This window comes from Gossypium arboreum, chromosome 5 (genome assembly GCF_025698485.1).
Source record: "Gossypium arboreum isolate Shixiya-1 chromosome 5, ASM2569848v2, whole genome shotgun sequence".
Classification (NCBI taxonomy): domain Eukaryota; kingdom Viridiplantae; phylum Streptophyta; class Magnoliopsida; order Malvales; family Malvaceae; genus Gossypium; species Gossypium arboreum.
This window is the reverse complement of record NC_069074.1, coordinates 33,433,772-33,460,821: the sequence shown is the minus strand read 5'-3', so window position 1 is coordinate 33,460,821 and position 27,050 is coordinate 33,433,772. Positions and strand designations below refer to the sequence as shown.

The window sequence follows — 27,050 nt, the reverse complement described above, 5'->3', positions numbered from 1 at the left end:
CATTATACTATAAATAAGTTTCCACAAAACTTTCTTTCTAAATCAATTTAGGTTAAAATATTCTATTAATCTTTATAATTTATAAAAGTTGTGAATATAATCTTTCTATTTTAATTTAATTCAATTTAGTTTTTATATTTTTCGAATTGATCAATTTTAGTTAATGTACTTTTGAAATTTGAAATTTTAATCTTGCCTTTAAACATAAGCGATTAAATCTGCTTGGTTAAATTCAATTAATGAGTTTATAATTGTAGATTTAATTTATATTCTCTAACTGAATCATTTTAAGTTGATGTGCTTTTCAAATATTGGAATTTCAATCTTGACGTAAATAATTACCATTTATCTATTAATTAGATTTTTATTAAATAATATGTGAAAATAACAAGTTGATATGACATTACACATATAATAATATGTTTTGTCACATCAAATTTTGAAAATAGTAAAATTTAATAAATTTAACCATTATGAAATTTTAAAATTTGAAAAATACATAAATTAAAAATACGAAATCATTCATGTAAAATATAGGGACTAATAACAGAATTTTACCTTTTGTTTACCAATTCTGTTTCATACCTGAACCGCACAGACAACCAAATCATAATCCCTTCCAAGCGTCAATCCAGTACTATATTTTTTATTTCATTCCATGTGCTACACTCAAAAAGAGGCTCGAAATTTTCTAGACTCTTTGCCTGGTATCTTCAAGAAGCTTAAAACCCTTTGCAAAAAACTCCAAAATTCACCGCTATATAGCTACCCTTCAACTCCAAACGCATTGTTTTGCTTTCCTCTTCAAAAATATGGCTAGAAACCTTGAAATCCAGATCGAAGATAAGAACTCAAAATTCCCTAGGAACTTGTGGCTATTGTTACCCAAACTTCCCTTCAACAGAAAACGCAGTGTTGAAGTTGTGATTGAAAAGAAACCCAACGGAAAACAGTTGAGCGAGGAGAAGAAAACAATTAATAAGCCAGCTGATGAGGTGAAGTTTTCGGAGCCTCGGCCGGCTGTTCCACCGCCTTTGACCCTTGAGGCCGACCAGACAGGAAGGACTTCCAATCGTGTAATTCTCTGGCAGGTCAGTTGTCCTTTTTTTTTTTTTTTAATGACGAAGCCTTTATTCTGCATTTTCCGATGATTTTAGAGCAAGGATTGTGCGAAATGAGTTGGAATTTAAACCTATCGTATTTATTGTGATCATCAACGTATTGATTGATAGTTGTCATTTGATGTATTTATTTAACCAAAAGGATGATTATCCTCTTCATTAAAGATAGCATAAGTTAAAATATTTAGATTATAATTTATTTAATAAATATCTCCTAATTAATCTCGTTTGTTTAATCAAACCTATGGCCAAAAATAATAAATAAAACCTAGGATTTTGAGATCTTAAATGCGTAAATGTGAGTTTAGATTTTATTTTTGTTTATTCTTCAATTGTGCTTTATAATAATATTGATTTTGGTTGTATTTATTTGGTTTGTTTTAATAATAATTGTGATAATCAATTATGCTTAAAATTTTTCTTGTAACTTATAATACAAAATATGTTTCATAAGCCTATTATATATATATTATATACTATAAGATAGACAACTTATAATTATATTATTTAAAATTTTAAATAAATAAAATTTAAAATCTTATCTAAAATTTGAAAAGGTTAGATAAATTTTGAAAATTTTATATAATTTTTATGTAAGAAAATAAAAATATATTAAATTATCATAAAATAAGTAATATTGTCATAAATATAAATATTATTTAATGACAATTTATCTTAATATTTAAATTTATTATTATTAGATTTTTTAAAATTATCATTATTATTTAATTTAATTTAAATTTTGCTTAAAATTTCATTTTATTATTTTATTAAATTTAAAATTATCATAAAATATGTATTATTTATTTTAAATTTTAAATTTTAAATTTAAGATTACTAGATATATGAACTTTTAATTTTAAAAATTCTAAAATGTGTACTATTTAACTTCTAAAAGTTAAAAAAATCTACAACTCTTTACGACTATTTTATAAAACTATTTTAAAGAATAAAATTTTTTATTTTTAACTTTGCTTTTTCTATGTTGTTATTTTTAATTTTTATGCATCATCAATTCTTTTATAACATTTAGTATTAAATTAAAAATAAATTATATTTTAATTATTAACTACATACCATCTAGTTCAATAATAAAGAATTTTTAATAAAACAGTAAAAACTGTTGAATGGGATAAAAAGTAAATAATTAACATAAAATATTAGATTGATAAGAGTAAAATTATAAATTAAATAAATTTTAAAATAAAAATTATTATAAAAAATATAATTATATTAAATAATTAATTTTGACAAATATATCAAATAACTTTATAATATAATTTTATTTAATTTTTGCCACTTAATCAAACAACATCATAGCAAATATTTGTGGAAGTGAAATACTGTAAAGGTGTTGACCAATATATATTAAAGATAAAAAAAATTGTTGAAAATTCTTTTTAAATCAAATTCATTAAAATTTAAAAAGTCTAAAATATTTTGTACCAAAAAAAAAATTCAAAAGAGCACGCAATAGACACGTGACCTCTCCGTGCTCTCCGCCGATACAATAAATAAATGAAAACCTTGATGTATGGATTCTGGAGTCAGAAACAAGTCCAAGTTAAGCAATGGCAGACGCAAATAACAAAGAAGCTCAGAGCAAAAGTAAAAATCCTTTAGAACCCAGAAATTTTTTCTCAATGTTACCCAGAGTTGAGTTCAAATTCCCTTCCTTTGACCAACAATCGGAAAAACCAGATGCTTCGGTTGAAAAAGAGGAGCAAATTGAAATTGCGAAACCACCATCTGTTTTCATGGGAAACCGCCGGAAAAATCCTCCGCCGTTGGAATTCGAGGCGGAGGAGTGCCTTGGGAGAACTTCTAATCCTATAGTTCTCTGGCAGGTATACTGTCTTTTTTGTATAGTTTCTGTTTTTGGGTGTTCTAGGTAACTAAAAATGTAGTTAAAAGAAACAAACGTTTGCAGATTTTTTCAAATGTCATAATTAGTTGTTTATTATTATTATTGGTTCTGTTGTGTTGTATGATTCTTCTATGAAATGCCAGTGAACCAGACTTTTCCATCTCATTATAATTATAGTTTCATTGGAAAAGAGTCGTTTCAAAGAGTGTGGTAGTGATTTATATGCCAATCTTTGTTGGGAATAGAAAGTAAACATAATAGGGTAAATGGAAATTTTGAAGTATTTTCCAGTGCTTAAAATCTGAAGCCATAAGTTTTTATTTAATAATTTGGTTGACATTATTATTTCGTTTGTAATCACAAAAAGAGTAAATTTATGATTGCATTCAGGAGTATATTGCTGATGATAGATTATGAAATTTTAAGAATGTCGACTGTGGAATAAGATGAAAGCAATTGAGGGTGAGCACTGTAGTCTCTAGAACCTTTGAAGTTTAATAGTGTATCCTAGAAAGAGCATATATCTATGATATTCTTTTAATATATTATTCAGTGTTGTGAAAAGCACAAGATGCACTTTAGGTGCAAGAACTCTTTTATATTGCTTTAAGCGCAAGGCACTAAATAGGCACCTGCCTGAGTAGAGTACTGTCAGTACGAGTATCTGCATACTTTTTTACATGTCTGTGCATATAAATAAAATTAGCTTGAGATAAACGATTGTAATAATGAACCCTGAAGAGTGCTTCAATTTACCCTACAAAACATTTAAAGTTCCGTCTTTTTTGTGGTACTCTGGCAACTTTTCGTTTGGGTTTTTGAGTGATAGTGGAAGAGTTGATAGGTAAGTCAGCCTTACTGCCACTCTACAGAACCGTACATGAGGCTCTCATTCAATTCTTTCGAAGTCATTGGGTTTTTCCCTCGTTCAAGAATCTTCTCCCCTCTTCCACTCTGCCCGAAGAGTAACTAGGACAAATTTAGTCTCTTTGTCATGCTCCAACTGAACACTTTCCATTGAAGCATGATTTTCTTAAAGTTTCATGTCTATAGCTGAATATTCAAATATTGAGAAGTGAAGAGTTTGACATAATCCCCTTTCTTACTAATAAAGGTACAAGTAATGAGAAGAAAATTGAAGAAATAAAAGAGAATTATGATTAGACAGTTTTCTGTCTTTCTTTTTTCTTTTACGCCTATCACATTACCAAAAAACCTGCCTAGGCACACAGTCTGCGTTTGACCAAATGCGTCTCATTGGAAAAAATCTTGTTTGGTGCTAAGAAGCAATGCTAAGCGCACACCATTGCAAATATAATATTTCAAGACATTTTTTTGGATCTGTGAAGATGTGCACCTAGGTGCTTTTTAACTGCTGTCTTTGTGTGTGCAACAAAAACGTTGTTAATCATTTTGGGTGAGCCACATTTGACCTACACATTTGATGCACCTAGGCATGCTCTTTTCTATGTTGGTAGATGCAGAAAACATCTGCCTGATTGAACCTCAATAATTTCATTAGCTTTTAGTTTTTCTAGTAGTGTAAAATAAAAATATTTATTTCTCTACTTTTCAATGTTGTCTTTTAACTATAGACGTGGGAGCATGAGGAAATCATGCATATTGGCCAATAAAATTCCAACGAGATGTGTTTTGCATGTTTTGTAGGGTAAAAAGGATAGCTATTCAGCTTTTATTATCATAATTATATATCTTATGCTTATTATATATATACTGACACGCATAAAAAAATTACACACATACGGATTACTTCACTTAGGCGAGTGCTACCTTGTGCCTAGGCAATGTGAGGGTTCTAGTACTAGAGTGTGCCCTACGTCCTTGACTGTGATGATTCGATCTAAACTGCCTAGGCACTTTTTCGGTTGCTACACTGTTCCTCATCTCTGGGTTCTTAGGTATTTTATTTCCTTGGAGGTGTCAAGATGTGACATGTAAGAGGCTGTATATGATATTCAACCTTAGTTGTTTCTAGTGGGAGCTAAGATCCAATTATGAGGGATTCTAACTATTTTTACGTTTCTATAACATTTCCCTGTTTCTATTTTACCTGTGCTCTGGTTGTTTCTCGATGTACATTTTGTCTAATATTGTTAGTTTCTATGTTACTTGGAGTCAAGTGTATGTTTTGGGTATGTGTATGTGCCACAGATATGTTCGAATTTTTTCTAGTTTTTTCATGTATTTGGAGGGTTCTCGGAGTGTCATATCCCCATATAAATGTCTAGATATGCATTTGGTACAAGTGTCACACATGAGTGGACTTTAGTATTTCGAGAAAAATAAGATCCAGAATAGATTAGTAAAATCCTAAGTTGCAGTTATGGTTTTCTTTACCTTTTACCATAATTTTATAGGTTTGCTTATTGATATTGATCTTCCATTTCTGTTTAGCAATCTTGGCTTTATCTTGAGGTAGCGATTATACTTCTGAAATTGATCTCCAATCTTTTATTTATTTATAAATGCTTTTTGGTCTTCCTTTTTTCGCACCCTTTTGTGCATTGTTTTTATTTTCTTCTCTTCCACCTTTCTTTCATCATTTTCCAGAATTCTTTGCTATTATTACAAACCAAAAACTGCATAAATAAATTGTTTGGCTGAAATTTGTGACTTCGATGGTTTATTACATGCTATTTGAACTCTAAATTAATAGGCCTGTATTGATTCTGTACATATGTTAAATAGACTCGGATGTGAGAATTAGGTATGTGTTTGATACAAGTTTGCTCAATTTTTATCAAGTTCTTTTCATGTATTCGGAGGTTTCGGAACAATGCATTTCAAACTACCATAATAGTTGGGTGGCTCTTTCATTGATTCATTGGAGGAATCCTCCCCACGATCCCATATTTTGGAACTGCAAGTTATGTAGATTTTGTCCATTCGGGTTTAGGCAAATCCCTAACTGTTCCTTCTGACATTCATGTTGGCGATGCTTCATTTATTTACATAAATTGCTGTGAATGTTGTATGTTAAGCTTGAAAACATTGTTTTATCTTTCATTCTTAAACACCATATTACTTCATTTGGTGTTTCTGCAATTAAATTAGTTGGTTTACCGTCAGGTATATGCCATTGGTGGTTTCTTTTTACTGAAATGGATTTGGGCTAGATGGAACGAAAGGAAAGAGATGGGATCCAAGAAGGAAGCGTCGGACGATGACGAACAGCCACCTGCGGTGGATGACTCCCAATATGTGTGATTCTCTCTCGATTTTTGTTTTACTAAACCAAGACCTTATCGTTTTTTCTGTACCTATGTTTGCCTCGTTGTTGCTTGTTATAGTTGGAAAAAAATACAATTTCATGATTTTGTGTGAAAGAAAAGGGAAAGTAAAGTTTGAATCCAATGGCTGGGATTGTTTTATCTATTGCTTGCATGGATGTTAGGCACATACAATATATGTCATATTCATCTGATTACTTCTGTGAGTGAGTTTTTTATTATCTCATATTTATTTTGTAAAAGAATTAAAAAATAGAAATGTTAAATGGTTATTTTAAAATATCAAAATTTTTAGAATAATGGTATTTTTTCAAAAATTGGATTTTAGTTTTTCATAACTTGTCACATATCTAATTTTATTTATCCTTTTTCACTGTAACAAGCCGTTTCTTTTGTTTGTTTATATATTACTTTCTTAGCCGATTTGTGCTATAGTGAGTTGATTCTACACTTTTCTTCCAGTTTTTAGTCTATATGTATGCTTTTAAGGGTTATTCGGATATATATTTATACAAAAGAAAAGTTCATAATTAATAATTACATATCTATTTATTAAAATTGTAAGCACCAACAACTTTACAATTACAAATTCATAATTAATATTTATTCGAGCATTTTTTTATTTGATATAAATTTTGTAATATATGGAAATAAAAAATACGAGTCTTTTGCACCCAGTATGCGGAAGAAAATAAAGAAGTGGATATGAAGTAAAATAATAACTAATAATCATCTTTGAAAATGATTATTGATTAAAAAAAGTGATATTATCTATAGTTTCAGCTATTTAATAATAATTATAAATTTATTCAAATACATAAGAGCATCCGTAATATAGAAATTTTAGTTTTTGTCTCTTTCTAATTGAATTATCGTCTAATTAATTTCTCACATTAACTTTATTAAACAATTTTTACAAGTAACACTAATAATATGAATGAAAAAAAAAAGACAAAAATTCCAAGAAAGATGATGCAAAGTTTGCTGAAACGGCAAAACTGAAGTTTTGAGGATCTCGATGTTCAACTCCCACATTTTTGGATATATTCTAAGTTTACATTGTTCTTTATTTTGTATAAACATATATATATATATATATATAAATGTATAAAACATTCCACTCATAATACTATTTATTACTTTTAAATAGATAATAAGATGAAAGATATAGATGCAAACTAGTTCTTTCTTTCTATGTGATGTACTAGTTGATGTATCTATTAACTTAAATACATTTTATTTATTTGTTAAAATTTTGATACAAATTTTGTAACATTTCATAAATATTATAATTGTGAAAATAAAATACTAAAACACAAATGCTTAATTTTAGAACTAAAAGAAAGAAAAAAATTAATATTTAAAATAGACTTGAATTAACTAATAATTTCCAACAAAGTGATCAAAATTATATAGGGTAAATTGCACTGACCATCCTTGAACTTTGATTTGAATAACATTTCAGTCACCCAAATATCACATCTTACAAAACTATCACTAATGTTATCGGGTTGTTATAAAATGGTTAACCAACCATTAATTGTCATTAATGGACTAACGTTTATCTAGCATTGCACATCTGTTTTTACAGGGTACACCAACTATCTTTAAATTATGATTAAAATAATGTTTTGGCCACTCAACTTTCATGCTAAATATGCCACTATTTAACAAAATTGACACGCCACGTCAAGTCCATTAATGACACTTAATGGTTGAATAAGCATTTTGTAACAATCTGATGACAGTAGTGATTGCTTTGTAAGATGTGAAAGTTGAGTGACCAAAATATTATTTAAAATAAAGTTTAGGGTGATTAGTGAAATTTACCCTAAATAATTTGATGGAAATTATTAATTAATTTAAAATTGGTCTTAAATATATGGATTGACCGCTGCAAGCCGAAACACTATGGTGGATTGGGCTTGCGACAGCTGAGGTTATGAAGAATAAGTAAAATTTTGGAGAAGGTTGTCCTATTAGCATGAATGGAAGCCAATGGTGTTTGGTTTGATGGTCCATCTCCAAAATCTGGGATGATGTTGGCTGGTAGATTGGGAATGGTGGAAATGTTCTTTTTTCGACAGAATAAAAAATAAGCAAAAGAATCCAAGAAATAAATTACGCAGGTTTTCTGAATCAAGGCAAGACATGGCTGCTTTAGCTCAGCCGCATGGATTTTAACATGCCGACGTGGGTTTATTTTCCCTAATCAATTTGAACTTTTTCTCATCTATAAAATCCAACTAAAACTCTATCCTGTTCGGACAATTTTAATTAAAATAAAACACAAACCCAACTAAAAAGCTTAGGATAATTTTAGTTAAAATAATCAAACAACTTTCATCTTAATCAGATTGCTGATATTGTTTATCGCTTCCAAATGTTATAATACAAATAAATCTTTTAATTGTTTCAATTTAATCTTAACCCTAACCTATTTGAATTAATTTCTAAGTGTACTATTAATCTATAAATAGCCAATTGATTCAATATATATATTTTTTTATCATATCAAGTTATTCAAGTTTTGTTTGCTATTTCCAATGATGAATTTCAAAAGTATAATGTTTTTCGTTGTGCTTTTGTCATGTCTTTTGGTCTCAAAAGCTGAAAAAGTTGAAGTTGTGGTTGAAGGAGCAACTTCCATTGCTCAAACGGATGAAGATTTTATTTGTGTTACCCTTAATTGGTGGCCTACAAACAAGTGTGATTACGATCAATGCCGTGGGGTCAAGCTGGACTTTTTAATTTGGTGATTTTATTTTATATTTTGAGTATACATTGATAAAGATGATTTATTTACTTAGATGTTTATTAATTTGTATTCTATATTCTATTTGTAGGATTTGAAGAAAAGATTTTTAAAAAGGCTGTAAAAGGTGAGTATTGGAGTTATTCTAATGAATGTTTTGTTTACTAATATGCTAATTAAGGTTGGTGAATAAATTATGGCTTCAGCATTTCATCCTTTGAGAAATAGAGTTGGAGGTTCTTTGCAAGATGAAGTGGTGTACAACGTTCGAAACAATATTGAGAATTGTCAACCATTCCAAAAACAAGATAAGGGATTCTTATTTGGTTTCTTCACTGGATGTCTTGACATGAAGAGATGGGATGAACTCAATGAGTTTTTCAATCAAACTAGGTATAAATTTAAGACATCTATGTTATTTTTAAATAGTAATTATGATATGAGTTATTAATGTTATTTTTATGTTGCAGAGCCAAAGTTACATTTGGTTTAAATGCTCTTATCGGAAGAACAGAGTCTAAAACTGAAAAGACTCTTTGGGTTGGTGATTGGTATTCACATAATACTCGAGATCTCATGAGTTATACAATTTCCAAAGGATATAAAATTGACTCTTATGAATTAGGTATTTGATTAATATTAATATTTTTATTTTATATGTTTTCAAATTAGTTTATATACGATTGACTTTCATCAAATGCAATTTTCATTTTTTTTTTTAGGAAATGAATTGTGTGGATCAGGAGTTAGTGCTAAGATTGAAGCTAAACAATATGCAAAAGATATGGCAACACTTAAAAATCTTGTAAAAGAGATGTATCCAAATCCTAAAACTCAACCAAAGATTTTAGGCCCGGGAGGTTTCTATGACAAGAAATGGTTCGATACTTTTTTGGATGCTTCAGGACATGATGTTATTGATGGAGTTACACATCATATTTATAATCTTGGACCTGGTATTTATCTACATATCAATTAAAAAAAAATATATTTTTTATTAATTTGCGTTCCCATGATTTGTTTAATTTTATTGGTGAATAATACAAGTAATAACCCGGATGTGGTTCGTCGTATTCAAGATCCATTTTTCTTGACTCAAATTGCTCAAACATTTAAAGATGTTTCAAATGCTATTGACAAATTTGCACCATGGTCTGGTGCATGGGTTAGTGAATCGGGTGGAGCTTATAACAGTGGTGGCCAATTAGTGTCGTATACATTTGCATTTGGCTTTTGGTAAGTGTTTTTTAAATCTTTTATTTGTTGATTGTTTTGGAGTCCCTGTTAAAATCTAATGATTAACTTATGACTCCAACAAGTATTTGAACCAATTGGGAATGACATCAGTTTATAACCACAAAGTTTATTGTAGACAGGCTTTGACCGGGGGCAATTATGCTCTTCTTAATACTACCACATTTGTTCCTAATCCAGATTATTACAGGTACCTTTCATATATTTTCCACTATATTTGTTGTTAATTTCATTTGTTTTAATTTTATTTGTTAAAATATCTTTTGCAGTGCTCTTTTGTGGCATAAAATTATGGGGAGCAAAGTTCTTTCAGTCACGCATAAGGGTTCTCCATATTTACGTGTATATTCTCATTGTTCCAAAAAGGAGGTAATTTTTATTATTTTGGTCGTCTCGATTAACTTTAATTTTAATTTTTCATTTATTAATTTTTTTTTTATTGCAGCCTGGGGTTTCTTTCGTTTTCATCAACTTATCGAAAAATACCTCTTTTGAAATCGATCTTTTCCAAGATCTAAATTTAAATGGTGGGAGTCCAAATTTTGAATTTAAAGGACATAAAGAGCGAGAAGAGTATCATTTGACTCCAAAAGATGGAAACATCTTAAGCAATGTTGTATTGTTGAACGGAACGCCACTAGAACTTTCAGACTCGTTGGAGATACCAGAATTGAATCCAAAGCTTGTTGATGGGTTGAAACCCATTAACATCGTTGCTCATTCAATCGCATTTGTAACCATAAGAGATTTCAATGCACCTGCATGCTTTTAAGATTTTATTTCCTTTAGGAGCAAAATTTATTTATTAGGCGAATTTAAAATTTTTGATTTTTGAGGAACAAGATTCATTAATTTTGGTCCTTAGGTAAATTTAGGTTATGATGTTCATTTTTTCAATTTTTAATTTGTTGTTTCTGATTAAAATAAATTATTCTTTTTTAAAATTAATTTACTATTTGTTTCTTTTCTTTTTAATGTAACTTATAATTATGTTTAGTAACAATTTCCGTATGCGATTTCATCGAAGATTTTAAGCAAAAGTTTGGAATAAAGGTTATGAGTATACATATTTACAACATTGTATAGTAATTAATACTGTATTACTACAAATTAATCAATACATGTCAGAAATTACTACAAAAGCCTTCTTTAATACAACTTGCTACTTTTGCCTACATCCTCGGCCATAAATAAACAGCAAAAGAAAACAAACTTTATTCTTAAATAAATAAATAAAGATTGTTTTTGGCTTATTAAACGAACCTTATCTCATTCATTATTGCAGCTTTTTGTACCAATCTGAGATATTTATATATTCTTTTTATTTTAGATTATAATATACATTTTTTATCTAGATTTGATTGGTTTTGTTAATTTATGGTTGGTGTTATGAAGAATAAGTATAATTTTGGAGCAGGTTGTCCTATTAGCATGAATGGAAGCTAATGATCTTTGGTTTGATGGCCCATCTCCAAAATATGGAATGATGTTCGCTGGTAAATTGGGAATGGTCGAAATGTTCGTTTCTTGGACAGAATCGCTGGTTAACCATTTGGCCACTCAAGGAATTATTGAATTTCGATGCTTGGTCAGTGATATGCTACTGCCAAATGGTAGCTTTTGCTAATAAACTTAATCAAACAACTCTTCTTCATTTAGCCGGGATGATCAATATGTATCGAAAGAGTCTTCAATTGAGAGATTTTCAGTAGTATAGGAAGTTTGTGAGCACTGGGGAGTGAAGTAACAAATATGGAGGAGCAAATTGTCGCATCGAGTGCAATATTTTCTTTGGTTGCTGGTCAAGGATAGACTAATGAGTAGGAAATGTTGCTGCAGACTGTCTGCTTTATGTTTCTTTTCATAGGTTTAGAGATTTATTGTTTGATGAAAGTATTGGTGTCTAGAACTAGACATATTCTTTCTCCAACCCATAAATAGGAGGGCATGCGCTTCAATGCACTCAAATTCACGTACTCCTATATTGACAACAATATTTATACTAATCGAGCTAAAAGTCAGTCGACATAGGCATACATTAGTATAATTTATCTAACCAATGCCCCAATCTTGCAAAGGCATGTTGAAATTCGTCTCCTATCACTGCTCAATCAGTGGTTTTTTAACCTGCATCCGGGAACCTAAAAAATTTCCATTTTTTTCCTTCTCTTTAAAATAAATTGTTTTGTTTTCTTAAAAATTTAAATTGTTTTATATTTTTTAAAAAGTTGGTATATTGATCCAATCATAAGAATTGAACCAATCTTTGAATAAATTATTCAAAGAAATCAACATAAAAACAAAAAAACTACTATTGAAACAATATTATAATTTTTTTAAAATTTTAATTATTTATTTATATATTTTTGAAATCAATAATCTATCTGTGATTCAACTGCGGAGGGAGATAATTGGCAATGGCACCTTGAATGTTGGCCTTAAACCTAACCCATGTCTTAACGGGCTTAAGTACTTTCGTTCATATACTCCAAATATGGATCCAGACTCAGATTTTGGACGAATTATCCTCCTCTGCTCTTGAATAAACAGCCCTGACCTTCCATTCCATCCATTGTGAATCAACTAGCATTTGCATCACACCATGAAATTCCGATACGCCATGGTTTGTTCATCCAACCAGAACCGTAGCATGGAGGCCCACTCCCTCCTCAAGAAGCAGGGTTTCGATGTTTCCTCCTACGGAACCGGGGCTCACGTCAAACTCCCTGGTCCTTCTCTCAGGGAACCAAACGTTTACGAGTTTGGGACCCCTTACAAGCACATGTTCGACGACCTCCGCCGCAAAGACCCAGAGCTGTAACTCTTCTCTTACTTTTCACTTTCAATTTCTATTGAAATTTGAAAACCGAGAGTGGGTTTCTTTTTTTTTCCAGGTATAAGCGGAATGGGATATTGCCGATGCTTAAAAGAAACTTGAGTGTCAAATTGGCGCCCCAGCGTTGGCAAGACAATGCTGCTGATGGTTGTTTTGACATTGTTTTCACTTTTGAAGAGAAGGTTTTTGATATGGTTCTTGAAGGTTCAGCTCCATCTCGTTAATTATACTCGTACAATATTAATAATCCTTCTAGGAATTTTATGGGATTTATTGAACTTTATTTAGTTTTATAATTCATATTAGTATGTTCTTGTTTGAGATTATCGGTTACGTGACAATATTCAGGAAAGATGAAAATTTTAATACCCTTCTGTTTGAGTAAATGTTAAATTTAGTTAATTTATCTATTCAACCTATGTTTTGTTCTTGCTTCAGAAAATGAATAAAGTTTTAGTCTTTGGGATGTTGATGTGAAGCTTCAACTCTTCATTTTTTTTCTGTGAGTAAATTGTATTGGGGGTATGGAGACATGAATTCCAGATACATAAAAAAGAAAAAAAAAACAATTAAATATACCAATCACAATTTTATATGTTGCTTTGAGAATCATATGATGAACTGGAAGTCATGATGTCATTGCCATCTTAATTTTCTAATTGATTTTCCAATGTTGTTACGTTATAGAAACTCATGATTTTGTCTGCTAAATTAGCTAGACATATCCCGAGGTGTATGGTATGTTGCATGACTTTTTGGGAAAATTACATGGTGGGAACAGATTAGTTCTCCTTTCCTTAGAAAATGAACCAATGTCAACTTAAATCGAGCTTCTAATGCTGTATTTACCAAGTGGTCAAGGTATAGGTCAAGAACAAGCTCTCAGTGGTAAGGGAGCTTAATATTGCAGGAGACTTTATTTCATTACTACTACGAGTTTTGTAGCAGAATACATTTTGGAAAGTTGAACTTCTATTTGTCTAGGATAAGTTGTTGGCTGGATTAGTGAGTCTATTTCCAATGAACCTTTCCTCGAATTTATACCTTAGAATTGTAATTTTTTTTCGTAAGCTCATGGAACTTGTTCTTTTCTTTGGAACTTTATGGCATATGAATTTTCTCCGATGTTTCACAGATATAAATTAATTTTACCTGTCGATTGAAAATCATCAAAGGTAATGTTGGAAGCCATCAATTACAGAAGATTCTGCTTGCCTCCTATAAGTTGTTGCCTGTTGGCTCATGTCAAACTTAGTCTGTCTATTCCTCTTTGTATAATGCTTTTCTGTTTACATGTAGTTCAAATACGCTTATGTTACTTGATGACCCTAGAATCGTTTGATCCAGTTAGAATTTCTTTTTCTTTTCTTTTGTCCCTTATGACTTCTTTTGCTCATCATCTTGAATGTGCTAATAATGGCAGATCTGCACAACCGGGATCAAGTTCTCCTGAAAAGTGTGCTGGTGATCAACTTAGAGGTTAAAGATAATCATGAGGAAGCAGCCATAGGAGCTCGTATTGCTTTAGATCTATGTGAACAGGTGCATGTCATGTCATGTAATGTTTTTGATATTCTGTTATGCTTGATATTTCATCAGTAGGCTGTTGCGTTTGATATATTTCTTTTTCCTATGATTTTCATGCTTAGATCGAAGCTGTTGAGTCATGGGAGGATTCGATTGATGATATTATGGTTTCTTTCGAGAATAAACACCGTAGGAAGCTGTTGTATAGTATCTCTTTCTACTAAGGTATCCCTTACAGTCAAATGATTAGTACCTAATTTCCTGACCGTGACACTTGCTAAGATTTTTTGTCATTAACCAGTTCCTCTTTTCCATCCTGCCATTCTATTTTGCTCTTTTCATGTAGGATTAGTTTCTGAGCATGATGGAATAAGACTACTTCCTTTTTAGATGAAACTACCGGGATTGTGATTCTGTTTTGATACCTTTTATTACATGGAGTTTTGCATGTAATAGTTGTGATTTTCTGGTGGCGTGAGGTATTAGGAGAGTCGGGGATCACAATTGATAAAGACAGGGCTATTTCCGTCGTCTATAGAGCATGACACTGACACTCTTCTAATCAAATGAGACCTCATCAAGTAGTCCACGGGGCTATTTTCATGGTCTAAAGAGCGTGATACTCTTGTAATCAAATGAGACATCATCAGCAAGCCCACTTCAAGCAAGCATGATGAACCATAATTACTTTGAATGTAACACCCCTCTCTGTGATTGGTATTTTATCATTTTGTTCAATATTTTTTTATAGTTATTGAGAGTCTTTTCTGTCTCGATGACAATCCGGTTTTTGGTCAGAATCTAGGATTGGCTCTATGCTTCTTGCTAAAGCTGATTTCCTTGCTAGAGTTCATATGGTTTGTGTAGGGATTGTTTGTGGAGTTGTTCTTGTGACCCCAAGTTTATGTAGGTTATGTATATGAGGACAAAATAGCAATGAAGAGGGAAAACCAAATCAAGCAATGGTAACCCTAAAAATAGTCTTGCATAATTAGAAATCCTAAACAGTCGCTTCCTATGTAACTTGGACTAGGTGTGAGGATTGGATAAGAGTATATATCTAACATGGGTATGATCAAACTTTTTAAAACTTATATACATGCACATTTGGAGAGTCGTGGCCTATACCCATGTTTGGATATTCATTGGACATGTATCTGACATGGTACTTTGAAAAGGAAATTAAGAGTCTGCACTATAGTCACAGTAAACATTACTTTTGCTTCGAGCTCCAATAGTGTGGTTTGCTTACAATCGACGTGCTTTTGGAAAAATGCATGTTATCTGTTATGTAGGAACTTGATAAGGAATAACCCTTCAATATATGAAGAACTTATAAAAATTTTATTTTTATGCATACCATGTATTAATATTCGATACTCATCTTAACATTGATGATAGCAGGTGAGCATTGTGGTCCAAAAAGTGCAAGCAAAGTATGTTGATGAAAAACTATGGTTATGCATTTTATTGTTTGATAAAAATAGTTCCAAAGTTTTAAGAGTTTTTTTCCCCTAAAAAAGTTAAAAAATCTGAAGTTTAGGGCTTTGCACTTAAAAGGTGACTATCAATGGGCTATAAAAAAAATTTAAGAATTGCATATAATTTTGGGTAAGATAAATAAGTAGACAGATTAAAAAAGAAGTAAACAAAATGTGATATAAATAATTAAGTGAATTGGTTGAATCTCTGAAATCGTTTAATTGAGCAATTTACTATTATTCTTAAATTGTCTAATAAAAAAAATGTATTGTTAGCAGATTAGAATAGCACTCGTTAAAATATTTTTAAATATTATGATTAATTACAATAAAATTTTGATATGGAATTCACAATTTATGTAAATTGTATTGACAACGGTGAAAATTGAATTATTAAATAAAAATCTATTTATATAATTACATAAAATAAAAATTATATTTTGATTAGTTAAACCTAATATTGAGATTTATAAATATAAACTGATTGATTCCGATTAGTATAAATTTTTATATTTTAAATTAATTTTAATAAATACTTGTATATATTAGTATAGAAGGAAGTGGAATGTTGAATGACACAACATTGTTGTAGATTAAATTTATTCATGAATCCATAAATTCATTTGATCTGACAAAATTAATTTATATTACATCAAAATTAAGTAAGGATGGCAATGAGACCATCTAGGGTGGTTTTTGCTTTTCCTGATCCCCACCTAATTTTTATGTCTCTACCCCAAACTCAATTTTGTTTAATACTTTTACCTTCACTTCACTCACCCCAAAATTATAAAATTATGAAATTATAATTAAAACCATAAAATAGTTATAAAATTAAAAACCTATATTACATGTCAATTTCTATTATTAAATTTTATATTTAGTCCATGTACTCTAATTTTGAAATTTTAATTTTGATGAAATGATAATCATTAAATTTGTTGAGCTAAATTTTGTTAATTTTAAAATTTTTATGACAAACATATTATTATATGTACGGTGCTATGTTACTTTCTATGCTCACATAACACTTATAGAAAAGTCATGCCACTTTAATTAATGAATTTGATAATATATATAAAAATTAATAAATTTAATGATTACTGTTTGTATTATTACTAAAAATAGTGGTGAAGCGAGGGGTTGGTAGGGCCCCAACCCCTAAAATGAATTTTTTCATTTAGACCCGTTTACAATTTATAAAATTTTAAATTAGTAAAAATAAAATTATACTTTGACCCTTAAAATGATAAAAATTATAAAGATATAAGCTAGAAAAATATTGAAATTGCATTTAAACTAAACTATTATATAAAAATCTTTTAAAGATAGTTTAAGTAATGGCATAATTGTAATTAAGAGAGGAGATTTTAATTAAATAATTAAAAAGGTGTGTTATGACCCAAACTGTTAAATAAAATGGATAATATTCTCAATTAATATTGAAAGGAAAAGGAATCATGTTGATGAGTAATAAAAAAACCATTAGGCTTTGGCAGACAAAGGCTTTCATTGTAATCTCAAAAACAAAGATTTCACTATTTGGATTTATTCTAATCTTATATTATTTTTAATTGTAGTTATAAATTCATTAAAATAAATAATCATTTTTAATAAAATATAATTATTTTGGAAAGAAACCAGGGGCTTGCATCATGTCAAGATTAAGACATCCTTTTTTTAAAACATCAACTCAACTGGATTACGTACGTTGCTTTGCTCATTACTTAAGGTCTTAAAATCAGCAGCCTTGTATCTTTCTTTAACAATGGTTTGCTGGTTTACATATTTTGTAGGAGTTTGTTTTGGTTGCCATGCTCTGCTTGTTTGGGTTTTAAATCAATATTAAATAATTTAAGTTTCGTAATTAGTGCATTTTAACCCTTTTTCATCAATATCAATATCAACTTTACTAATTAATATAAAATTTTGATATTTTAAATTAAATCTTAATTCTTTGATATTTAACATTTCCATTTTTCGTACATATTTAAAAATAAATATAATGGTTTATTAAATCTAATTAGTAATTTTATATTTTATATTTCTATCGCTGCCAGTACGGGTACCGTCCTTTTTCTGAAATTTTTGTTAAAACATTCATGTTTTAAAGCTTTAAAATATATAATTAAAATGATCATAAATTTAAGCACGATAACATGCTTTTACATAAATATTTCTTTTTTTAAAAAATAGTATAAAGGGTTGAGTTTAGAAAAAATAGATATTCGATGACATCAACGTTTGCTATACGGGCATCATTGTAATTCGATGATATACAAAGGTCAAATTCTAGTTTTGGTCCCTCAGTTATCTTCAAATTTAGAATTTCATTCTCATACTTTAATTTAGTATAATTCAATTTTTTATTTTTATAATGACATTAGTTTTTAAATAGCTAACACAATTAACTATTTCAATTAAAATACTAATATAGATTTTTCTGAAAAATATCCCTTAGAGAGAAAAACTACATTAATTTTTAAGCAAAATAGATATTAATGATGGTAACTATTTGACATAATTAATTAAATCATATATAAAAATTCAAGTGGAGGTACCAAAACCATAATTTAACCTTGGGTTTAACAGTTTAATTTGTGACTTAACAATAGATGTCAATAAAGGGCCCTAATTAATGATTCTTCAACTTTAAATTCATAGGAGTAGATGAACTTCCTCGATGCAATTAAGGTTTAAACTTCATTCATCATTCTCTTTTAACTTTTGGATTTTAATCCAAAAGTATGGTTTCTAATTATTCATTCATTTTTAAAAAAAAATAATTTTTTTCAATTTTATATTATACTCATACTTATACTTATTATTAAAATGAAGAAAGAATTGAAAGAGAAATATAGAAAGTTAAGTTGATTTTATTAATAAGTATGAGTATAATTTATATTATTTATAATGAAGCAGTTAAAATAATAATAAAATTAGATAAAAAATATTAACCTAATCAACATCATTCAAATTAAATATCTTATCTAGTTTAATGTTAAATAAGATATCTCATTCTTCACAATTCATTTGGTTGTTCCAATATTACATTATAATTTAGTGATGTTATATTCTAAAATAAAATTATAATGTTTGGATTCTCAACATTTCGGTCACCTCTGTAATTTTATTTTCTCAAATAATGTCAAAATACTATAATATAGAGTGTAATCTCATTACAGCTCATATTAAATTATGGGCATAATTTTAAATTTTAAATTTTAAATCAATATCTAATAATTATTATATTTATTCTAGTAATTTATTTATTAATATATTAATTATGGTTGGTGATACAATCATTTTTTTAAATGAATTATTATAACTATATTTTATAAATTTCTTTCAACATCGTATATTTACTTATCAACATATAAATTGTAATAAAAAAAGTAAAGATTATAGTAATATAATTTATCATAATTTTATGAAAATTATGAGTAAATAATATTAAAGAAATTAAATTTATTAAAAAAATTCTATAATAAGAACAATTTAATAAAATATAAATTACGTGAACCAAATATCTAAATCCTACTATGGAATCAGATAAACCAAATATCCGTAATATAAGATTCATAATCCTAATTTTACATTCCTTGAGCCGTTAGGAAGAAAGTGATAATGTATTATAACATAATAGTTGGTGATATTATTTCACAGACTGCAGGTATTGGTTGGGTTTGTTTCGACCATGTTGTTTGATCAGAAAAGTTTGTTGCCACCTCACTGGACTTTCTCTATTCTCTGCCGTAAAATAATGTTTCTTATGAATGAATATATCTTTTTCTTATCACAATGCCAATCCCTGAAGAGAACGAGAACATAAAGTTTATCGGTACATCTAATTTCCTGCCTGCTGGCCAAGTTATGATTCATCATCATCACCACTTCTTTTCCCCACATGGCTCCTTTAAAGTGCCATTCCCAAGCTATCTTTTCGTAAAATCAGCTTCTACTTTGTTTTGGTCTATTTTGATATCTGAATTTGATGATTTAATCAGTGTTATTGAAATAAGATTAAATCAAATAAATCGACAACTGATCGATATAATGCTTCGAACAAAGGGGTTGGACTGATTAACTTAAAAACTACTTGAAATTGATAAAAATAAAAAATAGGAACAAAAATCAATAATTGAATAGGCTGAACCAATTTGATATTTTTTTTAGATTTTTATGAATTTTTAATTATTTATTTAATTTTTTTGGTCCGATGGTTGAACCAATCTAATTAGTTGAATCGAAAATTAGTAGTCTAATCTATTCAATTACCAATTAAATTATTAAAATACTGAATGTGACACTTTAAGATTGTACTACATCATCACCTGAAAATTTATATAAAATTTTTAATTTCAAGTGATGATGTGGTAAAATCTCATAGTGTGACATTATAAAACTTTTTATATTTTTCAGGTTCAAAGACCAAAATGAACCTAATTGTCATTATCAAGTGCTAAAGTAGATAAAAAAAAATATAAGTGAACCAAAATAAATCTAGTTGGGAAGTTTAAGTAACAAAATTATATTATCTTATATATATATATATATAAGCACTGGCCTCAGCTTCTGCATTTTGATTTGGAGATGAAATTGCCCTATCATTAACTCAACTAAAACATTCTCCATGGCCCTATAATTTACTACCGCATTCGCACCATTCTTATCATAAAATAAAACACAACATAGGATACTTTACTTAAATAAATGAATATAAGTTATTATTATGATAAAATAATGCATAAATGATAATCTAGGCACAAATTTTGGTTGTAATAACAAGATCCCTCTTCTAATTTCATCATTAATATCACCAAATTTCGTTTTAATTATTTCTCACTGTACCATGTGCCTTGCAATTCAGATAATGCTGCTTTTAAATATTCCAGTTCAATAAGCAAATGGTTTTTCCAATTTCATTTTGGCTCTATTTGTTTTGATTTATGTTCAATGACTATCTATCTTAATAATATTATTTTCAAAATTTAAATCTATATTCTCTTTAAAAGTGAAATGTATCTTATTATCATTACATTAGACTCTTGGTATCAATTTCTAGCCACCATGGGAGCAAAAGATTCTCAATTTACCAAAATTCCAATGTTTACTGTATAATTTGCAAGTGATGATAGATTTAACAATTATTTAAGCTTAATTTAAACATGTCTGGAACAGTTAATTAGCACCCAGGATCTGAACTTCAAATCTTCTCTCCCTACTTAATTAACAATCTTTTTACTAATTATTTCCTAGTATGTTTTAGTTATGTTCTACGCAAACCACCTTTATTAATTTCAGTTTTTTCTTTATAAACCAAGCCACCTTTATTTAATATAACAAAAAAAAAGTAGATTAATTTTTTTATTGCCAACTAAGAACTTATTATTTAATAAACTAAATCAATATCAAATTTCCTAGCTGTTTCTTTCATCCTAAACACTTTTGGAAGTGAGATCAAATTTATATTTAAAAAATGAATTTATAAAGCAAAGGCTGCAGGAGTTGGACTACCTTTGCTGGTTTAAGATCCTCATTCTCTTCCCTTTTGACCAATTATGCTTTATAATATATTATCTCATATATCCATATATATATATACATGTACAGAGGCCTTGTTCTTCCAGCATCAAGCTCTTAATTAGTGAGGTCTCTCTTCTATAAGCAAGAGAATATAGTGCAGAGAGAGTCTTAAACTCTCTCTGATCAGTAAGCATTTTATGCCTTTTTGAATATATATAATATAGTTTTGCTTCTTCTTTTTTTATTGGTTTGTAAATTTTGTATAGGAAGATTGGAAAGTGGGTTCATACTTAGTGATAAATTTGGGAGTGGGTCTGCAACTGTAATGGAGTGCTTTTGATCTACTTACTGACCACACAAAGTCCAGCTTGCTGCCTCTACAACATTGCCTATTCGTAACTCACAAGCAAAAACCAAATAATCACTCACAGTCACACACCCCTCTTGCAAAAAACCAAACCAAACCAAACTAATTCAGATTCGTGTTCTTTTCGCAAACCCAACCTGTTTCTTTCTTTATAAAACCAAACCATATATAGTAACCCTAGTTTCTCAGACAGGCAAGCTCCTCATCTGTCTCTGATCGGTATTCCATTAGAGCTATCTAGATGGAGTTTACAGGCCAAATTGGGTTGATTTGGGAGCAAACCAAGGTGCCATTGGTGGTGCCAGTTTTGAAAGTTATGGTGATTTTGTGTTTGGCGATGTCCGCAATGCTTTTCATTGAAAGGGTTTATATGGGAATTGTGATAGTGTTTGTCAAGTTGTTTCGGAGAAAACCTGAGAAAATGTACAAATGGGAGCCAATGAAGGACGATGTTGAGCTTGGTAATTTGGGTTATCCCATGGTTTTAGTTCAAATCCCAATGTATAATGAAAAAGAGGTTCGTACACTTCCCTTGATTTATATATGTCTATATAGATAAATTTGCTTAGGTTTAGTGTTATGTTGGATATATAGGTATATCAGTTGTCAATTGGAGCTGCATGTGGACTTTCATGGCCAGCTGATCGGGTCATAATTCAAGTGCTTGATGATTCAACAGATCCTGCCATTAAGGTTCTCTCGTTAAACATTTTAATGGAGCTTTTACGTAGACTTTTAAATAACAATAGTAACATTGTGTTGTAGACACTGGTGCAAGTGGAATGTCAAAGATGGGCAAGCAAAGGCATTAATATAAAGTACGAGATAAGGGACAACAGGAATGGATACAAAGCAGGAGCTCTAAAAGAAGGGATGAAACATAGCTATGTTAAACAATGTGATTATGTGGCCATTTTCGATGCCGATTTCCAGCCTGAGCCACACTTCCTAACCCGCACCATCCCTTTTCTTGTCAACAATCCTCAACTTGGGCTTGTTCAAGCTCGTTGGAAATTTGGTAACCTTCATTAAATCCCCCCCCCCCCCTTCCTTTGCTAGACCTTCCTTAACATTCTTTTGCTTTAGTTTTTGCGTGAAACATATGTTTTTATATCGGTGGTCCTTCCGCTATTCTTTTGTTGTTTGCCCACGGATGCACGATCTTCATCAATTCTATGTAACGTATAGGGTTTCGCTAGAGTTGATTTTAAGATACTAGTAATCATTATTTATTTCACTCGTTAGATTGATGAAAGTAAACATGATCCATCGTGACATTTAATATCAAAACTGGTTACGAGGCTGAAAAAAAATTGATTATGAGGTACGTATTACTTTTCTGCTATTGAGAATATATAGTGGATTTTGATGGAGTGGGAAAGATGTCATGCTCGGACGAGCCATAAATCCTACATAGATTATGTATTAGAGTTAATCTAGAAAAATAAATACTTACAGTACCTTTTAACTTGCAAGACATTTTTTTTGAAAAAAAATGAATCCTAATAAATCAAAATGAACAATAATAATTTATAAGTTGTATGAATCGTAACACATAAATTACTTTTTTTAGTGATATCTTTGTGCACAACACGTTGCTAGGTTACACAGTTTGGTGGGGAAAACTATTGTCATTTAACCCAAAATTTTTTTAGAAAAGGTCATATATAATATATATAAATATATAGTCAAACATGGCAACTCCATGCATGATCAGCAGGACATTATATATATGTAAAAGCTTGACTATTTCTTATGGATTAAAGTTGTAGTTTAAGTAGCATAACTGACCATCCTTTTATACATGTCGATACATTAACCATGAATTTATTAGTGTGGTAGATACTGGACGTGTTACTCATTTAAAGATAATTGTGAGGTTTGGGGTAATGTGTTGCAGTGAACTCAGATGAATGCCTAATGACAAGGATGCAAGAGATGTCATTGGATTACCATTTCATAGTGGAGCAAGAAGTGGGGTCATCTACCCATGCTTTTTTTGGTTTCAATGGTAAATTTCACATGCATTCCCATCAAAGCATTTCTCCCTTTTTATCAAATATATATAGTAGACTATACCAATTGAATTAAGCTTTTAAGGCATCCATAAACACCTTTTAAGTCCTCTCATAAACAAAACTTTGTAAGTATAAATATATGAGACATATATATGATGGCAGGGACGGCTGGTGTGTGGAGAATTTCAGCAATCAATGAAGCTGGAGGATGGAAAGACAGAACAACAGTGGAAGACATGGATTTGGCTGTCCGAGCTAGTCTTAAAGGCTGGAAATTCGTTTATGTCGGTGACCTCAAGGTATAATTACTACTTTCGTTTAAAACTCATTTCGATTAACATAGGCAGTAGTTATATAATATCAAAATGATTTTTGACCATACAAATTATTGATTAATTTTAGGTGAAAAATGAACTGCCAAGTACTTTCAATGCCTACCGAAATCAACAACATAGATGGTCATGTGGCCCTGCAAACCTCTTTAAAAAAATGGCAATGGAGATCATAAGAAATAAGGTATATTCATATATAATCCCCAAAATAATTCATTTTCTTATATATATGTGTGTGTAAGCTACTGAATGGAGTGTTGATTATTGCAGAAAGTTTCACTGTGGAAGAAGTTTTATGTGATCTACAGCTTCTTCTTTGTCCGAAAGATAGTGGCACACATTGTCACATTTGTGTTCTACTGTGTTGTTTTGCCTGCAACTGTTCTTGTTCCTGAAGTTGAAGTTCCAAAGTGGGGTGCTGTCTATATTCCTTCCATTATCACTCTTCTCAATGCTGTTGGAACTCCAAGGTCATTGCATCTAGTCTTATTTTGGATTATTTTTGAGAATGTGATGTCATTACATCGGACAAAGGCGACATTTATTGGTCTGTTGGAGGCCGGAAGAGTGAATGAATGGGTTGTTACTGAGAAATTGGGAGATGGTCTCAAGACTAAATTGGGTGGAAAAACGCCCAGGAAACCTCGTTTTCGAATTGGAGATAGGTAATTACTCTTGAATACCGTATAACATGTTACAAGTTTAATTAACATTGAGTGACTAATTTGTGGTTGGATACTAAATAAACAGAGTCCATATACTAGAGCTTGGAGTTGGGGCATACCTTTTCTTTTGTGGATGCTATGATTTAGCCTTCGGGAAGAATCGCTATTTCATTTTCCTCTTCCTGCAATCCATAGCCTTCTTCATCGCGGGTGTCGGATATGTTGGAACCATGGTTTCAACTTCTTAGCTATTTTTTATCATCTCTCTCTCTATATTTCTCCACATATTAATCATACTTCAATCTCTTTGATTGTTTTTCATTTTTTAATTTAAATTATTACAGAAGGTGGTCAGTCTCTGAGCCAAGGATTTGAGTAATAAATTTGAATTGTATTATATTATATTTCTATCATCTGATGTTCAAGAAAAATGAAATAATTTACTCAAAAATATTGTGCAATATTCTCTTCTTCCATTTAATTTTACAACAAAAGTCAAATATTGCCGTATGTCAACTTTTTAAATAATTTTAATTTTACTGTAGAGTTTTAATTCTTATAAAATAATCACCCTATATATGCCTAGTTTAACATCTCTTCTATCATTTTTAGTATTTTTTCACAACAACAATTCTTGTTTAATATAGTTGTTGTTACGAATAATCGTTATTTAATAATACCTATGTTCAGAACAAAATTCTAGTCTAGAATAACCATCTTTTGAGAACAATTGTTGTTTGGAACTACTCTTATTAAGCAACTATGCTGAGAACAATTATTGTTCAGAATAGTCTTTACCAAGAACAACGCTGTTGAGAATAACTTATCTATTCGCAATAGGTCAGAACAATTATTGTTCAAGAACAACTCACGTTTCAATAGATGTTTCGTAGAAGATGTTTATTATTTCATCAAAGTCAAAGAAGTGGAAATAATATAAAAAAATATGATAATGATATAAAAAAATTAAAAATATATAAAAATGCTAAAAAAGTATATATAGAATGAACTTGGACAAATGGCTGTCCATATGTGGATAATGAACTTGGACAACCATTTGTACCGGTTCTTTCTCTATGTGTAAAAAAATTATAATTTTTTTTATAAATTGATTTTTGTCACATGCCAAAATGTGATATTGCCACGTATTACCATGCTATTGAATGCCACATCAATATGTTTTTATAGTGTTAGGGCCAGTTTGGCAATTCTTTTGAGAAGTGCTTTTGAAAAATTTAAGTGTTTGGTGTTACTGTCAAAAAGTGCTTTTGAGAAGTAAAATGTCATTTTAGACATGATATTATAAAGTAACAAATATGTATTTAAATAATATTTAAATTAGTTAATATTATGATATTTTAGCAAAAATATAAAAAATAATTTATTATAACTTATTGTTAATATTTTAATATATAATATTAATTTTAAATATTTCTAAGTAATTAATATTAATTATTTATTAAATTTAATTAGAATATGAGGGTGAAAAGGAAAGTTACAGGTGAAATTAAAGTTAATAGTATGTTAAAAGTGCATATTACTATAAATCCTTCCTTTGGGAAGAAAAAAAGCTTTATTCAAGATCAAAATCATGGGATTATGCAACCAATTTTCTGCTCCCTTAACAATGAAATAACTACCATACTTTTTATACTGATGCGAGTTGTTGTTGTGTATAGAACTGTGAAAAATATACAGGATCAAAAAGAGGCAAATGAAACCAGTTAAAAGTTCTGTCAAAGATGAAAAGGATGGAACCTTAGAAAATATCAGTGAACGTTAACAGCAGTTGCAGATAAAGAAGATGTCGAGAAGCTTGAACCGATCTGAAAAAAAAATGTGAAAATATTAAACTATATTTCATAATTATTTCATAAAATCAAAGAGAGAAGAATGGAAGCAAAAGATAAAACTTACTGGTAGTGAGAAGAGGAACAAAGAGCAAAAATAAAGTTCAAACAAAATAGAAGATAAAAGAGAAAAAGTGAAAAAAATATCTTGTAACGTGTAGAAATACTAAGGTTAAAAAGGTAAATTAATAGTTAAAAGT

General features: G+C 29.8%; 3 protein-coding genes and 1 pseudogene across 4 annotated transcripts; all 4 read left to right on the top strand.

Moving 5' to 3' along the window:
- Positions 1 to 600: 600 nt before the first annotated feature.
- Positions 601 to 6,363, top strand: LOC108449930 (uncharacterized). Of its 2 annotated transcripts, none has more exons than XM_017747317.2 (2): positions 601 to 1,091; positions 6,079 to 6,363. In XM_017747317.2, exons 1-2 carry the CDS (start codon positions 813 to 815, stop codon positions 6,214 to 6,216), a joined length of 417 nt encoding a protein of 138 aa, XP_017602806.1. In that variant the 5' UTR covers positions 601 to 812; the 3' UTR covers positions 6,217 to 6,363. The 2 variants fall into 2 exon arrangements, with proteins under 2 accessions (XP_017602806.1, XP_017602807.1); XM_017747318.2 differs by lacking the exon at positions 601 to 1,091 and adding an exon at positions 2,634 to 2,968.
- Positions 6,364 to 8,806: 2,443 nt separating this feature from the next.
- LOC108451343 (heparanase-like protein 2) lies at positions 8,807 to 11,020 on the top strand (annotated as a pseudogene).
- Positions 11,021 to 12,636: 1,616 nt separating this feature from the next.
- Positions 12,637 to 15,953, top strand: LOC108450475 (uncharacterized). Its single transcript, XM_017748116.2, has 5 exons — positions 12,637 to 13,065; positions 13,143 to 13,288; positions 14,508 to 14,626; positions 14,734 to 14,836; positions 14,958 to 15,953. The coding sequence occupies exons 1-4, from the start codon at positions 12,851 to 12,853 to the stop codon at positions 14,833 to 14,835; spliced, it is 582 nt and encodes a 193-aa protein (XP_017603605.1). The 5' UTR covers positions 12,637 to 12,850; the 3' UTR covers position 14,836; positions 14,958 to 15,953.
- Positions 15,954 to 22,106: 6,153 nt separating this feature from the next.
- On the top strand, positions 22,107 to 25,451 carry LOC108452129 (glucomannan 4-beta-mannosyltransferase 9-like). The gene is made up of 8 exons (XM_017749879.2): positions 22,107 to 22,502; positions 22,580 to 22,678; positions 22,751 to 23,003; positions 23,886 to 23,996; positions 24,166 to 24,302; positions 24,406 to 24,519; positions 24,606 to 25,000; positions 25,086 to 25,451. The coding sequence occupies exons 1-8, from the start codon at positions 22,227 to 22,229 to the stop codon at positions 25,246 to 25,248; spliced, it is 1,548 nt and encodes a 515-aa protein (XP_017605368.1). The 5' UTR covers positions 22,107 to 22,226; the 3' UTR covers positions 25,249 to 25,451.
- The last annotated feature ends 1,599 nt before the right edge of the window (positions 25,452 to 27,050 follow it).